Genomic DNA, 25,337 nt, shown 5'->3' with positions numbered 1-25,337 from the left:
TAATTTCGAAAGAACGCGGCTTGAGTCTGGACGCAGGGGAAGTTCTTTCGAAAAAAGGCTACTTTTTTCGAAAGAACCCCTGAGTCTGGACACAGCCCTAGAGCTGAGATCTCTTGATACCTGTAGAGGTGCAGGTAGCCAGGTACTAATCCCTCTAAGCTGCACAGTGGCACAGTTTCATTAGTGATTAAACAGCCCCGCCCAGTCAGTCAGCTCCATGCAGGGAGCCCTGAGACACTGACTGGGTGAGGCAGATTAATCACCTGTGAAGCTGTGCTGTTGCACAGCTTAGAGGGAACACTGCTGGTGGGCCACCATTTATTATTGCTCACCCCGGTCTAGGACTCCTAGGCTTAATGGTAATATCAATAACAAACAATAGTAATAAGTACCACTTTGCCACTTTCATTTCCATTCCAGTATTGATAGAAATCTGGTACTTTGAAAATATCAAATGATTTATACCACCTTGGTGCCGAAGTAGCTACAAAATTGGAATAAAACCAAAGCTACATTCCAAAACCAGGTATCAATAGAAATGTCATTTACTACTTACAAGTACATAAGCACTAATGGATGTACCTTTTACTTAAGAATATGAAACCTAAATCCTTTATTTTGAGTTTAGCATTCTAAGTACCAATGCTGATCTGCGGGTCGGGCTATTTTTACTTGTGATCTTTTATATGAACGTTACACAGGCGCTCTGCATCCTGAATATCAAGTTCTGTATCCTTCATTGCTTGTGATTGTTTGCAATGCAAATGGGAGGGTTTGTATCAAAGAGAACCATATCCATGGTAACCAAATGAAGACAAGTTTGCATTGCTTCCTTAGTGAAATGTAATCCTTCCCTTTGTGCCTGTGCCAAAGGGTCACATTGTGTTAAAGGGACAGGAATACATTTCTTAAACGTAAAGGCAAGTAAAGCCGTTTCTGCTTTTGTATTGATCTCAGTTAACTCTCACACACACCCGTCACTCTGATTTTTTTAAGTCTTCTAATCATTACAACCTAGACTAGACATTTTCCTACTTTCCTTTGGCTGGAAGGGTAAGCAAACAATCGTCCATCTTAACTATCAATTCAAACACCACTTGTTGGCAAATAGCCTTTCTTGGCCCTTCATGTTGTGGTTTTTGTTTTGTTTTTTGTTTAATGGGGACTAAGGAGCTGGCCCATGAGCATAAGATCTTGTATTTGGGCTTTTCAGTCTTTGGGTATCTAGCACAGCAAAGATGTAGACGCATCCAGACACCAATTCCATTTTATAAACAGATGGAGCAAGCAGCACAGGTTAGATTGCAGCTAACTGTTTTTATATACTGCAAAATGTGTTCTGTTCTTCCAATTTAATGAAAAATGCTGTTTTGTTCTTATTTTTTTCTGGTTTAAATTCCAGTTAAAAGAACTGTACCCTTGATTTTGCTTTTTCCCAGCCTTGTAGATTGTAGTTGTCTGCCCAAGAAATGTTATTAATGACAGCATTGGAATCCGGTCAAATGGAATGAATTCTACACTTTTTAGGTTGTTGCTTTTTTAATACTTGCTGCAACTTTAATACTTGTTGCACTTAACAAGTTGCAGCAAGTGTCATGGATTATGAGCTATGTGCTGAATTTTCAAGCTTTTCCTTTTACAACAATATTGAAGGCATTTAAAAGTCAATTATTTCTCTCCTTTTTTTCTATATAGTTTTGCATTGTGCTTAAAATGGATTTGGAGGGGAGTGTCTGCCGTGGGTTCTTATTAGCTGCTGTTCTCAGTCTTCTCAATTAAAAGTTAAATCATTATGATATGATTCAGCTTCTGACATAAAATTGATTAACAAAGAGCTGCATTAGTTGTCTTAGATTACACTTGTACCTCTACTTTGATAAGAACAAGAGTGAAATCATGGCCTACTGAAGTCAATAGAAGTTTTGCAATTCACTTTACTGTGACCTGACCCAAGATTTTTATCTACAATATCATGATAAATATAAGGCATTATTTGAATTTTTTCCATTTTAGTATCTGCTGTATTTTTTAAAGTTTTCTGTTTTATAATATGGAATTATTTCTTATTATTGTAGCACGAAGTATATAATATTTTACACTTCTACAGAAGCATTCACATGGGGATTTCAATACATTTATCAAACAATTAATTTAGCCTCACAATGTCTCTGTAAAATAGTTTTGCATATATGGAGAAATCAGGACACAGAGGACTAGATTCAGAAAAAGATGTATACATCTAACTACCACGTGCACTGCCTAAATCACAGAATTAGACCCCCCACTAGGAATCACAGAGCTCCATAGTTGGCTCCCCCTGAATCTTGTAGGTGCCTAAATTCCATGGCCTATGCTGTCTAGAATGTGGAAATTTTGCTAGATTGGCTGCTGTCACAAGATTTTCACCCTTTTGATTTTTCAGGAATTTAAATCTGAAACCCGCTTCTTCAAATTTGGTGGAGGGACACCTAAATTTGAGATTTCAGTGCAATCCCATCTCTAGGGCTACATTTTTACAAGTTCTGCACAGATACCCGGGGAAGGGGAAAGAGGATGTAAGAAATCCCCTGCGCCCGCCTGGGACTGGTCACTGCTGGGGTTTACCTCCCTGGATCTGGCAAGGTGTTGATAGAGGAAAGTTACCATGGTTGTGTTCTCCCTCTGCTTCTGAGGTTGTGTATCCCCCTGTAGTCTTTCTTCTTTTTATTGGGTTATATATATTGTGCTCCATTCACCTGAAGGAATAATATGATGAAAGTAGAGAAGACTCAGGATAATTGACATGATTTTGTTCTACAAATACTTTCAAAGTCATAATAGGAAAGGCTGCCTTTGTAGGGTTTTTTCTCTTTTTAAAATTCTTTCTACATGGAAGGGATCGGTTTCAAACTATATGTAACATTCCACTTACAACATTCCAGGATATACAGAACTTGTTGTGATCCTGACATATATGTCTGAAAATAGCATTGGCTTTTTTTCCCCACAGTGGTGTTGGAGAGTAACAGTATAGCTAGTTTGCTGGGTTCCTACATAAATCATTCTGGCCCCCCAAAACATGCTCAAGTGCTTTGCTGAATTACTAATGTGTTCAAAGTTAAGCCTGGCCTTAAGTTCTTAGCTGAACTGGAATGTCAGTGACTTGCTGCTATCTTCTAATCCGTATCTGCGTGATGTATGTCACTTTCCTAGGAACTTGGCATTACATTTTATTAATACTAATTTTCATTGTGCGCAAGCCACCGTGTTGCTCTAGTGCTGTAGTTTGTTTCTGTCCGCTTGTTTTTTTATGCAGACCTCTCCTTTTGACTGTTATCGGTTGATTGGATGATTATTAAATTCTATCCTTTCTCTGTACAGTCAATAAAAACATTAAATAATACCCATTCCAGAGCCTGATCCTTCTGGAACACTATTTTTCTGTTGGGAGATCTTTCCAGTCTATTGTCTGTCAACTAATTTCTATTTCATACCTGGCTTGTATTTATCTAATTCTGCTAAATGTTTGTTGATGTATACGAATCACCCACCAGAATGAATGTTGTGTGACGAAGGGAGATCAAGAGTAAATTGCTTTCTGTTAAATAATAATTTTTAAATCGTGGCAAGGAAAATAGAGTAACTAAGCACTAGCAACTTGAAGTAAGACCGATCATCCTGAAAACTTGCCATAAATTGTCTATATGTTATTTCAGATTTATTTACTTTTTGTATTTACGAACATGTACGTAGCTCATTCACAAAAGGCTTTAACTTCTACCTGTTGCCTTCTTGTGAATAGAACCGCCAAGATGTTCCCAATGTGTTATCTAATGGGAAAAATATACAGAATATGGAAGCTAGCCAGTCCTTCATTTCATCAACAGCTTTTCAGAGCTAAATTTGCTTCTGGAGATCTGTTAAATTAAAAAACACAGATGATGAGAGACTCTGGCACCCAAACTATGATCAAGAGGACACTCTTGTCTGAAAAGATGTACCTTATCAGATTACTCATTATGTATTAATTAATATGAAATCCAAAGAAGCTCTACCACTATCTATGAAAAAGAAATTAATGATGCTAACAATAATTAAAGCTAAAGGGAATTACCTCTTTGCATTTCCAGATAGCAGGCTTGATTCTCTGTTGCCCTGAACTTTGTGTAATCATTAACATTGGGGAAAGTGGATACCAGACTGGCTTTGGTAGTATATCGCATCCCTTTGCCCAGCTATAAAGGGCAATCAATACTAGGTTCAGGACAACGGACAATCAGGCCCACAGGCATAAATCCTGAAAATAAGCACACTGAGCAAAGCTATATCTGAAAGTTTGGCCTTCATCTCTGGACAATCTGTGCCACAGCATCTCACCCTCTGGTTCTGCAGGAAGAGGCAATGGTGAGAAAAAGGAGCTCTCCTCTCCACATTGTATATGTACATCCTCTGTGTGACCCACTTCCCACTTTCACAGCATTTTTTGTGTGTGACAGGCATAGGACTCCACTTCTTTCTAGGCAGTAGTCCCTGTAGTCCCATATTTTCACTGTGAGCTCAGTAGTGAGGCAAGCAACGTAACTTTACATGAGTGTAAGGAGAAGTTGGATCTCCCCTCCTTATACAATGGCAGAGTCTCTACAGAGGTTGGGTCTGTAGGTTCAGGAGTAAGAGGGCATTGCATACCTCCTTCTCCTGCTTGCCTCCTCCACAAGAAGGCAAGCAGGGACAGAAAGGCATAGCTCTCTCCTTTACTCTTGTCTCCCTGCAATGTGTTGGCCAAAACTGCTCACAGAGAGAAGACCTCACACGTCCAGGCACTGCTGTGTTTCCCAGAAGAGAAAGGGAGATCATTCTGTGCTCCAGTGTCATTACTTCACATTATCGTCACTCAGAAGGAGAGACAAATGTTTTTGCTATGAGGAATATTTAATTTATTCCCCTGTAGAGTGTCAGGGCTAAGACTGCGCAGAAGGTCTGATGAGTGCATGGGAGAAATGCTTCCTTTGTTCTCTTCTTCCCTCTCTACATTCCCTCCCTCCCATGTGCACACTAGGTCCTTCTCCATTGCCTACTATCATCTGGGCAAAAGGAGTTTGAAGGGACTAGACTCCCTCCAAGAAAAGGTTGGAGTGCACTGGCAATACAGCATGGGGAATCTCACTCTGGCACTGTCTGTACTAGGACTATTCTCCGCATAAATAGAGGACTTCACTCTCTAGTTCTTTCAGAAGCACTTGGGTCACCTGAGACAGGAGAGAATTCAATGAGTAGAACAGGTCATGTAAACTCATGTGCCATGAATGACTTGCCCAAGGTCATGTAGGAAGTCAGTGGTAGAGCCTGGAATTGACCCCAGGTATCCTGAGTTTCAACCCAATGCATCAATCCTCAAACCATTCCCTGCGGGAATGCACACCTCTGCCACTTGAGCTAAAGGATGATGATAGTGTGCAACAGCCAGGGTTTGTAAAATGTATTAAACGTGATATTCTTTTATCTGTTTTCTTAGCTCACAAACGTGCACTGTGAGATGGCTTCAGAGTCTTACTGTCATGGGACCAGCAGGAGCTTTGAAATGAACAAGAGGAATATTCTGTTATCTGCCAAAGCATCATGGATTCACCTGGATGAAGATTCTCTGACTCCAACTATAGTGAATAACCCTCCTCCTGATTCACAGCTGGGTCAGTGAGACCTGGGAATGGCATTCCTGGGATACTTAAAAGCCTATTATGATAAAGGATAATGGCATTTTTACTTGAACGGTAGTGACTGCACAAATGACAGTACTACTAAGGCACAGACTCCACTGGAAGTAAGATCAGGCTTATCATCACATGGCTACCTTGAAATAATCGTGTCATTTTACAATAATTCCATGGTAGATCATACGCAAACTCCAGTGGAAGCAATTATATGGTAATAAGCATTAATATTAGTTCATTATCTCCTAATATAACTCTGCTGATGCAAGTTATAAACAAGAATGTCACACCACTTTTCAATACCAAAGAGCCTTGTACATGGAGTATATGGACATACAATAAAAGCATTCATTTAATTTTTGCTGAGTTTGCCCAACAGCTATACTTTTCTGACCATCTCTCTTATTTATATTTTGGTGAAATATGTCTAACATCTGATAGCACACAAAGTTCCAGAGATGACTCTTCCAATGAACTTTTGCTCTGCTCCCCTAATTAATGAAAGACTCAGTTGTGACCACAAGACCATCTTTTAAACCCATGATTTATCTGAACAACAAGAAGCAAGAAAGCATAAATACATACCAGTTTTTCACTCTAGCATTTTTAATGATTAAATAATTTTGAATTTTTCTGTGAGAGACTTTCTTTAACCTTATGGCTAAACCATAGGACTGACATTGAAGAGATCTGAGTTCCATTTCTGACTGCCACAGACTTCTTGTATGAGCGCTGTTTCTCTTTGCCTCAGTTTCCCTTCTTTCTCTAGCCTTTTCTCCATCTTGCCATTTAGATCATGCCAGGGACTGCCTAGCTAAGCAGAACTACATATAGAAAGAATTCAGGTTAATGAAATTACTGTCAGCCTTTCCTCTTAGAGCTTTTACAAATTCTGGAATTAATGGTACTGGGAAATCCAGCAATTCAGTCACATGGTAAATTGCTATAAACCAATTAGCAACTGTCACCAGTGGTCCTAATTCTTTTTTATTGTTATTTTTAGAAGATTCTAAAGAAGAAAATATTCGCCACTGGCTGGATTCTGGATTCTTGTAAGTGTTGGTCATGTTATCGAATAAGTATTTGATGCATCATCAAATTATACCTGTGCAATTATCGATTTCAACAGTAGAGCTGATCTGGAATTTTCTATTGAATGATTTCATGATGAACAAAACAAAATTGAACTGTTCTGCAGAAAAATTGAAATTTTCCACTGGAGAAAAATCACACTTAAATATTTGATTTTTGGGTGTCTTCCACATGTTTTGTTTTGAATCAGTTCAATTTTAAACTATAGTTCTTGTCATTGTGCATTGCCTCATGAAGAGTTTTAGTGCTCTTTTCCATTTTCTCTCATGGGTTGGGGCATATACATCCACTAATACAATATGGATAACTGTCTGATCAAGCTGTGTGATGCATTGTGAAAGTCACGTGGTTTACGTGGATCATGAGAGCTGTTCCTTGCAGAGGAAGTCTGGCTTATAGAAAAGAATAGGTACATCATATTCCATAATTACAGCTCTCATGAGATAATCCACTACACATTTTGGTTTCAGGGCTATTGAAATGTTTTCTTTCTATAGAAAATGGCAAAGCAAAATGGTATCAATATTTTCAAATCAACATTTCTCAAAATATTTTGTTCTATCACAAAAAAATAAGTTTTCAACATTTTATCCAATCTGTGATGAAAACAAATATTGGAATTTCCCATAGGACATAATTTCCGAATGTTGCTCTATTATAGCCAATAGCACTGTAGATATGGTGTTTCAATAACTAGCTCTATATGCTGCCTCTTCATAGGCAAAATTGCATCAGGGCGGAGGTGGAGTGGCATAGCCTTAGGAACAGTATCTGGAAGCATGGTGAGGAGTATAAAAGGATCTAAGAAGCATTCTCTCATGACAGCATCTTCTGGTATAGAGTGGATGGGGCCATTACTGTGGCCTCACTTAGGGTATGTCTACACTACCCCGCTAGTTCGAACTAGCGGGGTAATGTAGGCATACCGAACTTGCTAATGAAGCCCGGGATTTGAATTTCCCGGGCTTCATTAGCATAAAGCCGGCGCCGCCATTTTTAAAAGCCGGCTTGTTCGAACCCCGTGCCGCGCGGCTACACGCGGCACGGGCTAGATAGTTCGAACTAGCTGGCAGCCGTGCGGGACTGTGCGTACTGGCCAGCCAGCTGGTCAGCCTCTGCCATCCAGGCTGGCAGGAAAGCCTCCCTCTTCCTCTCACATAAATTGTGGAGCACACAGCTTGCTGCCATCATGTGCGGAATATTGTGCTCAGAGAGGTCGAGGTGGGTGAGGAGGCATCTAAATCGGGCCTTCAGTCGGCCAAAGGCCCCCTTGACCACAATGTGGGCCCTGCTGAGCCTGGCATTGAAGGCCTGCTGGGAGGGGTTCAGGTGTCCCGTGTAGGGCTTCATTAGCCAGGGCTGTAGGGGGTAGGCCCCATCCCCCAGCAGGCACACTGGCATGTCCACGTCCCTGACCCTGATGTGGCACTCAGGGAAGAAAGTCCCGGCATGCAGCCTCTGGCACACGGAAGAGTTGCAGTACACCCACGCATCGTGTGCCTTGCTGGACCAGCCCACATTGATGTTTGTGACAGGCTCCAGTGGTCAGACACGGCCTGCAGGATCATGGAGAAGTACCCCTTGCGGATGATGTAGAGGGAGGCTTGGTGTTCCAGGGAACGGAGGGGAATGTGCGTCTTGTCAATTGCCCCCCATTCAGTTGGGGAAGCCCAGGGCGCCTAACCCCTGGATGATGGCATCCAGGTCAGTGAGGCGGATGACTCTATGGAGCAGCACCCTGTTGATGGCCTTGAACACGGGCAGAGAGACACACAAAACCAAGGGTTCTGGGGCACCTGGGTGTCTGGGAACGTTCGTTCCCTGCCACTGTCCCCATGCCCCAGTCCCAGGAACAACCCCCGCTGCAATCCTGGCCACCATGGGTGGTCTGTAGCGTGACTGGGACAGACCGAACCTTCCCGGGGAGGGCACTTACACCAATTTCCCCCTCGTTTCCCTGGCAGCCCATCTCCTCCTTGCAGCTCCCCCTCCTGGCCCAGTGACTGATGACTGGTGTACCTGCATGAGCACCGCTCTGATGGCGGAACTCCCCACCCCGAACTGGTTGCTGATGGATCGGTAGCTATCCGGCGTGGAGAGCTTCCAGAGGGTGATGGCCACCCGCTTGTGGAGGGGAATGGCGGGCCTCATGTGTGTGTCCCATCACCGCAGAGCAGGGGCAAGCCACTCACAGAGCTCGAGGAAGGTGTCCTTCTTCATCCTGAAGTTCTGGGTCCACTGTTGGTCTTCCCAGTGCTCCAGGACGATGTGGTCCCATCAGTCACTGCTGGTGTCCAGACGCCAGATGTGGCGGGGCACGCTGGCATCTGGGCGCTGCTGCTGCTCCTCCACAGCCCTCGGGGGGAGTCCCGGGGGCTAACCTGCAGCAGATGGTGCCAGGCAGCCTCTAGCAATTGCTGCCAGGCTTGCAGCAACATATTCAACATGAGCACCAGAGTGCCCAGGGGCAGCTCTGGCTCCATGGTGCCGAGTGCTGTGGTGTCCCAAATGAGAGCGACCAAAGGAGACAGAGAAGAAAATGCTTTGTTGTCCCTCAGCGAGGTAGGCAAGCAAGTGGGAAAGCTGAGAACTGGCTGTCCAGGGGGGTCCCTTTAAGCACGAGCCTCAGACAGCCTCAGACAGCAGCCACACGAAGCAATTACTGACCTGATGCCCTGCTGGAACCAGTTTCAGCAGCTCTTAAATGTGATCCAGTATCCAATCAGTGTGGACCCACTATTTCGAAATAGCAAAACGCTATTTCAAATTAGACTTTGTGTCTAGATGCGTTATTTCGAATTAACTATTTCAAATTAAGTTAATTTGAAATAGCGCTGTAGTGTAGACATACCCTTAGTGCTTAATTAAGGTCTCTGTGTTTTGGGGAACAGAGGAGGTGGCGTGTACTAGTAAGAATGGACACAGGGAACATTTTCCTTACCAACATACATAAACAGCATTGAATGCGTAGTGCTATATTTTTCTATGATACCACATCCCCCTGCTATCTATTTAATGAAGGAGCAGCGGAGTATCATGCTTTTATGGTGATATAATTCCTTCTGTTAAAAATACACATCTTATATTTACAGCTCATCTACAAGTGAAGATTTACAAGACAGAGAAAAAGCAGGTAAAATAATAAAAAAGTCTGGGAGCTCTGTTTCTGGGCAAAGGATTAACATTTGTCTGTAACGGCAGATATTATGAGCATATCAGGGTACATCTAGACTACATGCCTCTGGCGACAGAGGCATGTAGATTAGGCTACCCGGCATAGGAAAATGAAGCAGAGATCTAAATAATCACTGATTCATTTAAATTTAAATGGCTGCCGCGCTGAGCTGATCAGCTGTTTGTCGGTTCAGCGCAGTAGTCTGGACGCTCCACGGTCGACATCAAAGGCATTTATTGACCTTCCAGGTATGCCTCCTGGGATGAGGTTTACCTGGGAGGTCGACAAATGCCTTTGATGTTGACAGTGGAGCATCCAGACTACCGCGCTGAGCCGACAAACAGCTGATCGGCTCAGTGCAGCAGCCATTTAAATTTAAATGAAGCAGCGATTATTTAAATAGCCACTTCATTTTCCTATGCCGGGTAGTCTAATCTACATGCCTCTGTCACCAGAGGCATGTAGTCCAGACGTACCCGCAGAGAGCACAACCATCATTAATAAATAACCAGTAGATATTTCCCCATTTGTCTTTTTTCCTCTGAAGACTTATTTATTTGTACAATACTAAAAGACACAACTCTCAATTTGTCTTTGCATCAGCTGTGTAGAGCTTTTCATCCAGGGATAAACTCTCTGTTCCTTCTTTCTCTTGAGTCTCAATCAGAAGACTCCAAAATCAGTGCTCAGCAGAGACCTCTTTAATCTCCAGCTCCTCCACAGATATACATTGGTGTATCTCCACTCGAGGCAATGGTGATACCTATTCCAATATCTAGCAGTGGACAATCTGGTCCACTGACTGAGTTTTTGTGTTGTTTGATTTGAGCAGCTTTAATTTGTGTTTTGATTGTGACATTTCTCCTAATTTTCTTTGTGAACTGAAGGTAACAGATCCCAGGGTCATGTCAAACCCTTGCTCCCTCTCAGACATGCAAGTCCACCAACATTTTCACATCTTGGGCAACTGCTGTGGATCCAAATGACTGTTTAATAATGCTGTTCACATTCTAACATGGTATTCTCAACTTTCTGTTGCTCAAAATTAAGAGGTATAGAACTGCAAAATGGAATATCCTCTTAATTTCTCTTAATACCCAGCCATATTCTATGTTGCTACAATATCCAAGCCTCTTTCAAGTATCAGAAATAACATTTAAATCTGCCAAATGTATTATTTATTGCACATATGTAAGTCCATCTTTGAGAAAACAGCGCCAATTAGCGCCTCTGGTGGCTTAGGAATTCCTTTTTGTTTTTGTTTTGTTGTCATAAGCTTTTTCTGACTGATTTCTAAAGGGCATTATTACCCCAAAAGTGTAATCCAGCTCAATTATCAGATTAAATGTTTTTAGGGTTTAGAATAAACACATTTTTTTAGATTTGGAAGTGTACCTACTAGACCATCACACTGCTTTTATGGCCTCTTAGTTTGAGAATGTATAGGTCTTCTTTCTATATATCCCCTTAAAATCACAGGCTGTGTCTACACTGGCCACTTATTCCGGAAAAATCAGCCGCTTTTCCAGAATAACTTGCCAGCTGTCTACACTGGCCCCTTGAATTTCCGGAAAGCACTGACGATCTACTGTAAAATCATCAGTGCTTTTCCGGAAAAACTATGCTGCTCCTGTTCGGGCAAAAGTCCTTTTCCGGAAAACTGTTCTGGAAAAGGGCCAGTGTAGACAGCTCAGATTTCTTTTCCGCAAAAAAGCCCCGATCGCAAAAATGACGATCAGGGCTTTTTTGTGGAAAAGCGCGACTACATTGGCACGGACGCTTTTCCGGAAAAAGTGCTTTTCCGGAGTAAGCATCCTGCCAATGTAGACGCGCTTTTTCCGAAATACTTATTACGGAAAACTGTTCCGTTTTAAGCATTTCCGGAAAAGGGTGCCAGTGTAGACGTAGCCACACTGTTTGCAGCTTGGAGATATTCTGACTAAGGCTCAAGACAGAAAGAGAAGTGAAGAGCTTACCTATGGATAAAAGTCTACTCCATAGACTCCTTCAGATGCACAGAAAAATGGTTTTATGGCACGACTAAACTCATCTTTCAGCAACAGCTTATGTTCCATGGTTACTCAAAACACAGAAAGTTACAAACATTTCAAACTAACACGCTGCAGCAACTTCCACAGTTCCGTATTTTTACATTGGCAGGGCATGTGTTCATTTCAATCTCAGTAACATAAGCTATTGGGGAGTTTACTACAAAGGTAAATTTCTGTTGGCAGGGCATCAAGTTCTTTTGGAAGGAAAAGTTGGCAAGCTGTATTAAGGAAGAATTCTAACAACTTCCCACATTTTTTTCTTTTGCCTTTGTCAGGCATTGAACATTTTTATAGGGCATCTACAGCTTTTGATTGTATGAAACTCAAAAATAGTATACCTTGTGTCATGAGACAAATAGCAGACTTTTGTGCAAATTATGCCCTGAGTTTGCTATTAGAGGTTGTGGTTTATGTTGCCATAGCAATTACAGAATGCCAACATCCTTTATGTTCATAATTTTGATGGTAATTCTTGAAGGAAGTAAATGAGAAGAATTTAATTTAGGATTTATGAGAAGGAAAAATTATCTAGAAGACACCAAGAGAGGATGCTTTTTCCAAACTTTGTAGGCAAAGTTTTGTTAATAAAAAGCAAATATTTAAATGTGTCTCAAAAGGGCATCTACTGTTAACCATAGGAAAATATTTTGCCCCTACTTCAAAGCAGCAAGGGACATTTGGAATCCAAAAATGAGAGGAGCAATGAGTTATGCTGATGCAGCACATTGTATCATAATCTCGCTTATTTACAGCAGTGAGCAAGTTTATTAACGGTATGAACAAAATATGGTTATAACTCACAGCAGTAGCACCCTGAAACTCCACTAACCAGTGTACAATACTTCGAGTTCCTAGCCAGACAGTTTCTCTGACAAAAACTGTTTCAGGTGCTCTGTGACTGTATTTTAACTCCTCCTTACACAGTAAAGATTGGACACTCCATTGATTTCATTAAGCATTGGATCTGACGTTGTGGCAAAGGTTCCTGTTTCCCTGGCCAGTATTTGGGGCAGCAGCTTTCCCCCTTTTGCCAGAGGCTGGGGCTTGCAGCTGGTTTCTGGGGCAGAGAGCACAGCCACTCCTTCTGGGGCTCCCTCCCCTGCTGTTTCTAGCTCTATATCTGCAATAGCTTTATCTCAAACTCTTGTTCTCTTTCCCTTCTGTCTCATCTCATCTCTCCTCTCCCTCTCTTTCCATTCTCTCACTCTTTCCCCTACCTTCTAACTGGGGAAGTCTTTAAAGTCCTCCAGCAGGATTCCAGCAGGCTTGAAGTAGAGTCAGCTGGCCAGTGTAGACAGCCAGCTCTCTGCCTGCTGCTCCTAATTGCCCTGTAGCCTTCCACCCCTAATTAGCAGGCCCTTTACCCTTTTTGAGCAGCATTTTCCCCACTCTGTAGAAGCCCTATCTCAACGTTAAAAGCATGTGTTAAAAGCTTGTCTGTACTAGAAAAGTTATACCAGTATAAGATAATGTGTGAATTTAAACTAATGCAATTTTACTACTATAACCCCCTGTGCAGCTACTTTTACTCCTAAGAAAAATCTGTCCTGCTGATTCAGATGACAATCAAAATTACAACAAATCTTGGTGGTCCAAATCTGAGTTAAATCGTCATCTGGGACAGAGGTGTCTTTGGGAATCTTTACAATATGAAAGGAAACTCATTTCAGAATCTCTTTACGTAAAGATAAGGAGTCTGGTAGATACTATTAATGGTCCATATCATCCAAAAACATCTATTTTCACCTATTTAGTGCTTTTGCTAAAATAATATTGTCATGTAATAAAATAAACCTCGTTTGTTCTAGTTTGACAACATTTCTCTCCTGAGAGGCATAAGGAAGTACAAATATAAATATTTTTTTTCTTATTTGCAGTTTCCTTGGTTATCCCAGGAATGGTGCAAATGACTGTGCAAAGTTATATGAGGTAAGCTTCAGACAATGCATGGCTGTGTTAGATATTTGTTTTTATAAAGGAAGGAATTTTATATTCAAGACTTTTTGGGGAAAAAAGCAGCAAAACCTGTAAATTGCTTTTTTGCTTTTTTTAAACTTTAGTACCTTTGTACAAGACCTAAGCTCTATGTGAGTCTTTTGTGGGGCATCTTGGAAGGACAAAGAAAGGCTCAACTTTTCACCCATAACTTTATTAATGCCCCTAATTAGCTTAGATACAAGTGGGTAAAGCCAAGTCCATCTATTACAGAAGCACAGATTTTGTACCTTAGAAAAAAACCCTACTAGATTATAGAATGTTCATTTTGCAATGAATAACCCCTTAAAAACAGTCATCGTTATCCAGATTATTTGCTACAAAAACAGTTAGAAACCATAACTATGTAAAGAATCAAGATGTAATCTGAAATGTAGTTCCTGCTGTTGCTACTTACTGAACCTATTCTTCGTTAACAGCAATTATATCCTTCAGAAGTAGGTGGCTAGAGAAACTGTGCTCCCTAAAGGTTCCCCAAAGATGCACCATCTGTCAGAAGCGAGACATTCTGCCACCTTTATAATTAGCATTTACTGGTACCTAACACCTACATTCTAACACCTACTGTAACATACTGTTCTTGAGAATAAGTGTATTGCCACAGTATCATATCTGCTCTTCTTCTAAGGCCTTGATATTATGTACCATTATAAACTAAGACAAAATGCAAATGTTTACTTGGGAATAAAATCATAATGACATCCCAGAGGACCACAAAAGTAAACATGCTTCATTGTTACTTTTTACAACTCCTGTAGATCTCTGCATCAGTTTTCAGAAACTCCTGTTATGTCAAGGTGGAACAGTTTCAACTCATCCCAGTCTCTTTCTAGTGCACCAAAAAGGTTAGTGGTTTCCAGATATTTTAAGTCCCATCGAGAGACTGACAAACATGTGAGAATCAAAAACCTAATATATTGAGCATAAAGGATAAAGATGCCCTGACCGCCAATCCTGCTCCCATTGACGTTCATGAGAGTTTTCTCATTCACTTCAATGAGAACAAAATGGCCCTCTGCTGATTTCAAGGTATTTGATCCATAGTCCATTGATAAGCTTTCCATTAATATGAGAGGGCTTTGGGTCAGTCCCCAGGTGAGTTTTGAGGCAGCGTGAGGAAGACTAAATTGCTGTAGTGTGTGGCTTACCAGTGATGTGAATTGAAATCCTCTATCTATAGGAACATCAACTTCTGTATATGTTCTTCTTGCTGAGTAGTATGCAGCTACCTTAGCTTTCCAGTCTAATGTATCCCTGGGAGAATAAAATCATGTGCCTCTGTACTGCAAGAAATCAATTATCATTAGAGAGTAGTGTTGGGAGAGTGAGATGGTAAGGGCGGAGTTTTGGGAGGGCGAGGGGAGGCAGCAGCCATGTGCACCGGGACACATCTTGCTTTTTCATCCTGTTTCCTGGACTATCAGGGAGTGAGGGAAAAGTACTTGCATTCTGTGATTTACTCCTCTGCTCCCTCCCTTCACCAGCCAGTGAGAGAGTCGTGCATGGAATGTAGGTACTTTCCCCTCGCTCCCTGATAGTCTGGGGAATGGGATGAAAAAGCATGACTCATTGATGTTGCCCTCCCCTCCCCCCGTCCTCCCAAAACTCTGCCCTTGTGAGATGGAGAAAGGAAATAGAATTTCTGAGCAAAGGCAAAACCAGGTAATAAATAAACAAAAAGAAGGGAGATGCCAGGACAATTATATAAATTGTCTTGGTTCTCTCCACAGCATCACTGAATGGCTGAAGCTCTGGGAAAAGGATCCAGTTGAGATTCTACTAGATTTGGGGTTTGGAACAGAAGAACCTGACATTTGCACTAAAATCCCTTCTCGATTCATCAGTAATGCTTCCGTTGCAAAAGGAATCAACATCCGAGTCTTTCTGGAAGCTCAAAAACAGCGTATGGACATTGAGAATCCCAATTTATACGGTAAGTAGGGAAGTGTTTAATCAGAGATGCAAAGCGGAGGCAGGGAGAGAGAAGGAAAATGAATGAGGCCTGGTACCATGTTCCACAAACATAAATACAGTTCTGCAAACTTACAGAATAACTTCTTCCTTACATGATAAATACAATTAAACTGCATCCATAACCTGAGCTTCTAACATAACTATTTTATAGGGTAAACAGGCCCCAAAATGTAACATCATCTACAACTATTTGAAAATTTCACTGACTTGGTGTAGGGGTTCTCCCCCTGTGCGGAGGGGCATACGTCCGCCCCCCTCGGTTCTCTGATTATCGACGCCTTGACGCAACCGATTCCAATTGGTTTGGTTAGGCGGTTGGGGGAAGGGGGTCCGGGCCCGCCCTCTCTCCGGACCCCAGCCCAGGGCCCTAAGGTCGGGGAAAAGTCTCCCCCACCTAGCAGGGGGGGTCGAGACCCCTAAACTCCCCTGCCCTCAGGGTCCGCGTCCCCGCCCTGGGCTGCTTCTTCCCCCAGGTCCCATAAGCTCACCTGGGCCCTTCCGCTGCCCCTGCCCAGGGCCTCCAATAATGTCGACCCCTCGCCGGCTCACGGGGGGGGTGCGTCTCCTCGGCGTTCCCCCCTATGGCTGGTCCACTGCGGCCTTTTGAGTTGCCCGCCGGTCGCAGGCAGATGACGTCACCCCCCTCGTCGGCCTCTGGCCCCTCCCAGGGCCGTCCTCCCCGTGACGTCCCTGCCACGTCCGCTCGGCCCCGCCCCCTCTCTGCGCTGCCGGCCGGCCCCGGCTCGTCACCCGGCCGAGGTGCCGGCCCCCCCGTTCGGGGACGGTGGGTGGCGATCCGCTCCCCTCCGGGGGGTGGGTTCTCCCCCCGTGGTTGCGGTGTCCCGGCGGTTTCCGGGAGGGGCGGGGCTACCCCGCCACACACCTTCCCCCTTAAGTCTGGGGCCATACTCGCGGTTCTGGTCTCTGTGTTTTCCGCTGACCGTGATAGCCAGTCCGCGTTCCCGTTGGCGGACCCCGGGCGGTGCACGACTCGGAATTTGTATGGCTGTAAGCTGAGGTACCATCTCAAGATCCGTGGGTTAGTGTCCTTCATTTGCTGCATCCATTGCAGCGGGGCGTGGTCCGTCACCACGGTAAATTCATCGCCTAAAAGAAAGTACCTTAGTGAATCGACAGCCCACTTGAGGGCCAATGCCTCCTTTTCAATTGTCGCATATCCCTTCTCCCGAGGGAACAGTTTACGACTCAGATAGAGGATGGGGTGCTCCTGTCCCTCCTCCTCTTGTGTCAGTACCGCCCCTAACCCCACTTCGGACGCGTCGGTCTGCAAGGTAAAAGGTTTGTTAAAGTCAGGCTGGGCCAGCACCGGGGCCCGGACCAACCGGTCTTTCAGCTCCTGAAATGCGTCGTCGCACGCCGCGGTCCACCTCACCCTCTCGGGTTGCCCTTTCCTTGTGAGGTCTGTCAGTGGCGCGGCCACGGAGGAAAAGTTCGGGATAAACCGTCTATAATAGCCCGCCAATCCCAGGAACTGCCGTACTTTCCTCTTTGTCGTTGGGGTGGGGTGTTCCCGTACCGCCTGGACCTTATCTACTAGGGGCTTCAGCTTCCCCCTCCCTACCGTGTACCCCAGATATGAAACTTCGGCCCTCCCAAATTGACATTTCTTTGGGTTGGCCGTGAGTCCTGCTTCGCTTAGTGCCCTTAATACACTCGTAATGTGCTCTAAGTGCTTCTCCCAGGACTCACTGAATATCACAATATCATCAATGTAAGCCGCTGCGTAGTCCTGATGGTCCCTTAAGACCTGGTTCATGAGTCTCTGAAAGGTCGCAGCGGCCCCGTGCAGTCCGAACGGCATGTTTTTGAATTGGTACAACCCAAAGGGGGTGGCGAACGCCGTTTTCGCCTGGGCTTCGGGGGCGAGGGGGATCTGCCAATACCCTTTCGTTAAATCGAGGGTCGACAAATAGGCGGCCCGCCCCAGGCGTCCCAGTAACTCATCTATCCGTGGCATGGGGTATGCGTCAAATCGCGAGATCGCGTTGACTTTACGGAAGTCAATGCAGAACCTCGTTGATCCATCTGTTTTGGGCACCAGAACAATGGGGCTTCGCCATTCGCTACGAGATTCCTGTATGACCCCCCACTCCAACATGGCTTGGAGTTCTTCCTTCACCGTGCCCCATAACTTCCGGGGAAGGGGGCGCATATTATCTCTTACCACTCTGCCGGGTTCAGTCTCGATCTTGTGTTGTACTAGCGAGGTCTGTCCGGGTCGGCTGGTTAGTACCGTCCTGAACTGGTCGAGAAGGTGGTGCAACTGTTCTCGCTTTGGGCCCGGGAGCTCTTCTCCGACCCGTATGCCCTCGATCCTCACCTCCGGCTCCCCCCACGGACCCAGCTCAATGTCAGTGTCCCGAGGGTCAATCAGGAGGGCCTCCCGTGGATGCCACTTCTTTAAGAGGTTGACATGGTAAATTTGGGTTGCCCGGCGGTTCCCGTCTACCCGAACCTCATAGTCGACCGGGCCAAGTTTCCTGATTACCCGGAAGGGTCCTTGCCAGTGGGCCAGGAGCTTGGACTCCCCGCTAGGCAGCAATAGTAGAACCTGCTCGCCTGGTTCGAACTCCCTCACCTGCGCCTTTCTATCATAGTAGGCCTTCTGCCCTTCTTGCGCCTTCTCTAGGTTCGCTCGGGCCCGGCCCGCTAGGTCGTGGAGGGTTCCCCTCAGTTTCTGTACGTACTGGGCGGCCCCCAAAGCCGGAGACACGGACGTTTCCCATCCCTCTTTTACGAGGTCCAGGATCCCCCGCGGTCGCCGCCCGTATAACAGCTCGAAGGGGGAGTACCCGAGCGATGCCTGCGGTACCTCTCTGACGGCGAACATCAGTGCAGGCAGCAGCTTGTCCCATTCCCGGGGTTCATCTTGTGCGAACTTCCGCAGCATCCCCTTCAATGTGCGGTTGAATCGCTCCACCAGCCCATCGGTTTGGGGGTGATATACCGACGTCCGGAGCTTCCTGATCTGCAAGACCTTACACAGTTCCGTCATAACCTTCGACGTTAAATTCGTCCCCTGGTCTGTCAGTAACTCCCGGGGCAGCCCGACCCATGAGAATAGCTTAACTAATGCCTCCGCTATGGCGGGGGCGGTGGCTCTTTTCAGGGGCACTGCCTCTGGGCAACGGGTGGCGTAGTCTACGATGACCAGGATGTAATTATGCCCGCGCCCAGATTTCTCGAGTGGTCCTACCAGGTCTAATGCTACCCTCTCAAAGGGGGTCCCTACCACAGGCAGGGGCACCAGGGGAGCCGGCGGGACCCGGCCCCCGGCTGTTCTTTGGCACTGGGGGCAGGAGTTACAAAAATTCTTAACTTCCTGGTACACCCCCGGCCAATAGAATCTCTGGAGTATCTTCTGTTGGGTCTTTTCCCTGCCCAGGTGTCCGGCCCACGGGTGTTCGTGGGCCAATTCCAGGACCTTCCACCGGTACGGTCTTGGGACTAACAGCTGCCACCTTTCTTCCCCAGGGAGTTCCCCTGAAGACACCCGGTACAGGCGGTCGTCTTTTACCGCAAATCGCGGCCCGTCCGGCCGATTGGGCGGGTCCCCCTCCTGCGGCTCGCTTGTAGTGCGCACCTGCTCCCAGGCCGCCCGTAGTGTGGGGTCCTCGCGTTGTTGAGTGAGGAAGTCCCCTTCTTCTACGTCAAGACGGACGGTGGGTGGTGTCCCGGCGTCCGGGGCCCTTGCTGGCTCGGCCCCCCCCTCATCTTGCTCTCCTTGGGCGACCAAGGTCCCCTGCCCTGTTTCTGGCTCCCTTTTAGGATGTCTTCCGCTATCCCATTGTCCTAGGAGTCGCTTCAGGCCGGGCCAGTCCCGCCCCAGCAGGAGGGGGTACGCTAACTTCGGGCCGACGGCGACTACACAGTCTCCTTCCAACTCCCCGTCCCCTATCCGTACCCGGGTCGTAGGGTAATAATGAATGTCCCCGTGGACGCACCGGAGGGCTATGGGGGCACCCCGGGCCCGCCCTGGAAGAATCACGTCCCTTCGGACAATGGTTTGCCCGCATCCCGAGTCGAGAATAGCCTCCACCGGGTTCCCATTAACCCACAGCCGTTTAATTACCTGAGCTGCGCTGGCTGCCTTCCTGTCCGCACTCCCAGCACGCCTCTGCCCGAAGGTGCAGTCCATCAGGGTGCAGTCCCTCTTGTAATGGCCCTCCTGGCCGCACTGATAGCAGACCCCCTTCGGAGCTCCCTCGGGTGGCGGGGTGCCCGGACTTGTTTCGGTCGCCCGGTCTCCCCTGGCCTCACCGATCGGCCGGTTCCACCGAGGTGCCAACCTCCTGGTCGGGAGGGGGCCCAGGGAACTCCCGGCGCTTTCCCCAGCCCGCTGGGCTCCCGTGGGCTTACCCGTCCCGGCCTCGTTCCTTCGGGGTTCTCTTGGTGTCCCAGCGGCTCCTTTCCCCTCTGGCCCTTCTGCGGCTAAGTAGTGTTCCATGAGGGTCACCGCTTCATCCAAGGTCTCCGGAAGGTGCCGCCGTACCCACCGCTGCCCTTCCGCGGGGAGGATGCTGACGTATTGTTCAAGTATCACGAGATCCGCCACCTGGGCCCCCGTCTTAGTCTCTGGTTCAAGCCATCTCATCCCCGCTTCCTTAACCCGTTGCGCCACCGCCCGTGGTCGCTCGCGGGAGTCGTACCTGGCCTCTCTAAACCGCCGGCGGTGGGTCTCGGGAGTCACCCCTAATTGGTCCAGAATAGCCTCTTTAACTTTATAATAACATAAGGCATCGCTGGCGGACATCCCTCGGTATGCTAGCTGGGCCGGCCCCGATAGGTAAGGTGCGAGGAGGGTGGCCCAATGTTCGGGCGGCCATTTCGCGGCGGCGGCCACCCTCTCGAACGTAACCAGGAATGCCTCGGGGTCATCTTCCGGCCCTAGTTTCGTTAGCCGTATGGGCAATTGGGTGCCGACTCCCTCTCCTCCTCCAGACCCCGCTACCGCCCCCGGTACCGTCATTGGTGCGCCTCGCGCCAACTGCTCCTGGCGCTCCTGGAGCTGGTTGAGGAGCTGTTGCAGCGCCTGCATCTGTTGCTGCTGTTGTACCTTCTGGGTCTCTGTCCACCATTCCAGAATTTTATTGGCTTCCATTGTCTCCTGGCAATCAAGACTTTGTTAATCCTTTCCCTTATCTGAACCCCCGTTTCGGGGTCCACTTTGCCCACATTCTCCACCACCTGTAGGGGTTCTCCCCCTGTGCGGAGGGGCATACGTCCGCCCCCCTCGGTTCTCTGATTATCGACGCCTTGACGCAACCGATTCCAATTGGTTTGGTTAGGCGGTTGGGGGAAGGGGGTCCGGGCCCGCCCTCTCTCCGGACCCCAGCCCAGGGCCCTAAGGTCGGGGAAAAGTCTCCCCCACCTGGCAGGGGGGGTCGAGACCCCTAAACTCCCCTGCCCTCAGGGTCCGCGTCCCCGCCCTGGGCTGCTTCTTCCCCCAGGTCCCATAAGCTCACCTGGGCCCTTCCGCTGCCCCTGCCCAGGGCCTCCAATAATGTCGACCCCTCGCCGGCTCACGGGGGGGGTGCGTCTCCTCGGCGTTCCCCCCTATGGCTGGTCCACTGCGGCCTTTTGAGTTGCCCGCCGGTCGCAGGCAGATGACGTCACCCCCCTCGTCGGCCTCTGGCCCCTCCCAGGGCCGTCCTCCCCGTGACGTCCCTGCCACGTCCGCTCGGCCCCGCCCCCTCTCTGCGCTGCCGGCCGGCCCCGGCTCGTCACCCGGCCGAGGTGCCGGCCCCCCCGTTCGGGGACGGTGGGTGGCGATCCGCTCCCCTCCGGGGGGTGGGTTCTCCCCCCGTGGTTGCGGTGTCCCGGCGGTTTCCGGGAGGGGCGGGGCTACCCCGCCACACTTGGCTATTATTTTTTAAATTGCATTTATCTATATATTTTAGAAATATGCATCTGTCTGTCTCTGTCTCTCTGTCCATGAGTCTGTTTGTTCAACAACTCCTAAATGGTAAGAGCTAGGACCACCAAACTTGGTAGGCAGCTTCCTCTTATCCTAACTTAAAGTAAGGTCTGGGTTTGGTTGTGCCAGGAAAATGGGAAGTGCCTGGAATGGAATTGTTTTCCTTAACATGGAACTGGGGGTGGGGGGCTGATCAGAGGAAAGTGATACTGCTGAGTCACCACTGGGAGCAGCTGCACTAGCAAGACAATGGCCATCTGGGACTGGGGCTTGCCATCTTACTGGCCATCGGCCAGGGTAAGTGGTCCCCCTGCTCCAAACCCCACCCTCTGGCTCTCAGCCTTAGTTTTGGACAGGGGAGAGTCCCGCCAGCTCCACGATCAGGGCCCTCCCGGACTACCCCTGTGGCTAAGCAGTGCAGTCCCTCCCCCCCCCTGGAGATGCTGGGGGAGCAGAAACTGCAGCCTGGGCCCAGTCCCCTCTGGAGGAGATGCAGGGGATGCTGAGAAACATGCCCCAACACCCTTCTGGAGATGTTAGGGGCTCAGAAACTTCAGCCCAGACATGCCCCTCTGGAGGAGACACTTGGCCCACCCCCTCAACCCCACACCCATTAGTACAAGCTAGGAAGCTGGGAACTACGGCAGAGCCCTGCCCCGGCCCCTGGCCCCTGGCCCTGAGTAGAGCTGCTGGGATGACTGGGCAGGCTGGCAGTGGAGACAGCCCCCCTCCAGGAACCGCTGGCTGGGAGGGCTGGGAAGTGCAGCCCTAGGCCCCCTGGGATGAGCTGCCAGCCCCCTCCACTCTCTTAGGAGGAGCTGCCAAGGCAGCAGAACCTTGGGCCTCTGGGAGGAGCTGCAGGTGGAGCAATGCCACCCTTGCTACCATGGCTGACCCTGGTAACCCTCCCCCACTTCCCAGCCCACTGCCCTAAACCCCTTGGTCTAAGACCCTTCTGCCCTGATTCTTGTAGCCCTTTCACCTTGACTCTGCACCCTCTCCCCTGCCCTGAGTCCCCTGCTTTGCACCCCCGCCAGCCCTCTGCCCTGACTCTTGCATCTCCCAGTCCCCGGCCCTGAGTTCTGCACCTCCCAGTCCCCTACCCCGACTGCTGCACCCCTCCACACTCCCTACTCTGAGCCCCCACCAGCATCCAGGCAATGCCAGGTAAATCCTATAGAGATCCAGCAATGCAGCGTTCACTTCACAGAGAAGGTCTCTGTACCAAAGGAGAAACATGATGTAGACATGTTAGAGGCTGGTTGGTTGGTTTGTTTGTTTTTAAGCACAAGTTTGGGGGACACATTTGAACAATCAGTTTTTTATGTTTTTGCACCAAGTATTCTGGGGATATTGAAAATGTGAAAGGACTCAGAGAAAAAGCAATAACAATAAGTTGAGGACTGGAAAACCTGGTTTACAGTAATAAACTTAAGATGACCAATCCATTTAACTAATCAAAGAGCAAGTTAAGAGGTGACTTGATCAGTCTAAAGTTATATATTTATATGTGGAGAGAAAATGTCAACGAGCTACCAACTGATGTGGTATTTTGAAGTCTTTAAATGAAGGTCTTTCTAAAAGATGTGTTCTAGATCAGTGATTTTCAAACTCTAGGTCGCAACTCAGTAATGGGTCATGAAATGTGAGACACTGGGTCTCATTGCTGCAGGGGGATCAGGTGACCAGTGTGGGTTCTAAGGCAGGCCTGGCTCCTAGATGAGGGCAGGAGGCAGAAGAAAGCCCAGGGCTCCATGCACTGCCCCTGCCCTGCGCACTAGCTCTGTATTCCCATTGGCTGGGAACCTGTTGCTGGCTGCTTCTGGGGCACAGCATGCATGGTCTGCAGTGCCAGGTGAGGCAGGAAGCCTGCAGTATCATTCTCGTTGCATCGCTGACTGGGAGCTGCACAAGGTAAGTCCCTCCTGCCCCACCCCTAAAGCTGGAGCTCCCTCTGATGTCCCAAAGCTTTCATCCTCAGTCCCACTCCAGAGCCCACACTGTAGTCAAATTATGTTGGGTCATGGGCATCAGCAATTTTCTTCAACGGGTCATAAGAAAAATAGTTTGAAAATCACTGTTCTAGATCAACCTGAAGTTATGGTCTTGATGCAGAAATTACTTCATTAAATTCACAGGCTTGTGTTTTGCAAGAGGTCAGACTAGATGATCATAACATTTCCTCCTGGTTTACAAACAGTTCATCTTCAGTATAGACACGATATTAGGATTGTGACCATACCTTATGGTCTTTGTGGGCCAACTTCTAATTCAAATTTGCTGATATTTATGCTGAAGACTAACCAAATCAACTAATAGTCCCACTGAAGCCAATGGAACTACATATGAAGAAGTGTTGAAGTATCTAACTCAAGTAGAACTACCAAAATCCGGACCCATGTTTTTTAGTATACCATACTCCAAGTAACTGTGGCGATTTAAGTCCCATAAAAACCAAAGCTAGGTAGATCATGTCACTACATCACTTACCTTCACTCAGTCTTGTCTTGTGCCTTTGCATGCAATTGGGTATGCCCTGTGCTGTCAAGGTACTGCTCCATCGTCTTCCAAAACCTTCCCAGTCCCAGCATTACAACCTGCCACCAGCAGAGCAGTGAGAATCTCTTCTTCAGGCTCAGCATTACAGCTGGTTGACTTTTTGAGTTTTTTGAAATTACAGATTTTGACTTTTTAAAGGAAAGGGGGATTTTTTTCACAATGCTTTCCATTTTATGGTGCTTTAGTTCAGTCCATATTGCCACACACAACTGGTCACACGGTCCCTTTCCTCCCTCCATTGCTCAGACCCCCCTTCCATTTTTTAAAAAAATCTGGACTATGTCTGCAATGTCTTTCCAAGTCTGCAATTCTTATTCTTGCAGTTTCCACTCCTGTCTGCGGCACAAGGGTAGCCAGATGGCTTTAAGAGTTTGTTTGCTCCTGAGATTTTCAGTGATGCAGGATCTCAGACATACAGGCTGCCTTCCTATTCAGTGGGGTAACTGTGTTAATCTGAATCCGCATCTAACTCATGCATTTTATGAAGTGAGTCTTTGCCCATGAAAACTCATTCCCAAATAAATCTGTTAGTCTTTAAGGTGCCACAGGACTCCTTGTTGTTCTTCCCGTTCAGAAGCTTCATCAAGTAAGCTGTACATGAATGAATGAGAAATGCAACAAAAGAGTCCATCCTTACAAAAAATGTTCCATAGACCCAAGCACTCATCTAAATGTTTACAGCAAACCCACCCATTGGGTGCAGTTGGCTCGTGACTGAGAGAATTCCCTCAAATGGAGGGGAGGAGTGAGAATGAAGAAAATCAATGAGACTGCAAGGAAAGAGTGAGGCAGAAGGACAGATTAAAGGAGGGAAGAAAAGGGAAAGAGTGAACAAGATGAGGAAAACAGAATGAAAGAGCAAACGA

General features: G+C 47.1%; 1 protein-coding gene across 1 annotated transcript in view; it reads left to right on the top strand.

Moving 5' to 3' along the window:
• The first annotated feature begins 1,175 nt into the window (after positions 1-1,175).
• The window catches only part of ITPRID1 (ITPR interacting domain containing 1), a 71,137-nt gene continuing 46,975 nt past the window's right edge, over positions 1,176-25,337 (top strand). The window contains exons 1-7 of the mRNA XM_006124027.4: positions 1,176-1,296; positions 5,492-5,666; positions 6,691-6,739; positions 9,872-9,912; positions 13,883-13,934; positions 14,759-14,845; positions 15,731-15,933. Of these exons, the coding sequence (XP_006124089.2) occupies positions 1,279-1,296; positions 5,492-5,666; positions 6,691-6,739; positions 9,872-9,912; positions 13,883-13,934; positions 14,759-14,845; positions 15,731-15,933 (625 nt within the window). The 5' untranslated portion in view covers positions 1,176-1,278. The remainder of the gene's footprint in view (positions 1,297-5,491; positions 5,667-6,690; positions 6,740-9,871; positions 9,913-13,882; positions 13,935-14,758; positions 14,846-15,730; positions 15,934-25,337) is intronic.

The sequence above is a fragment of the Pelodiscus sinensis genome, chromosome 2, assembly GCF_049634645.1.
Source record: "Pelodiscus sinensis isolate JC-2024 chromosome 2, ASM4963464v1, whole genome shotgun sequence".
NCBI classification, from domain to species: domain Eukaryota; kingdom Metazoa; phylum Chordata; order Testudines; family Trionychidae; genus Pelodiscus; species Pelodiscus sinensis.
This window is presented reverse-complemented; position numbering and strand designations above follow the sequence as displayed.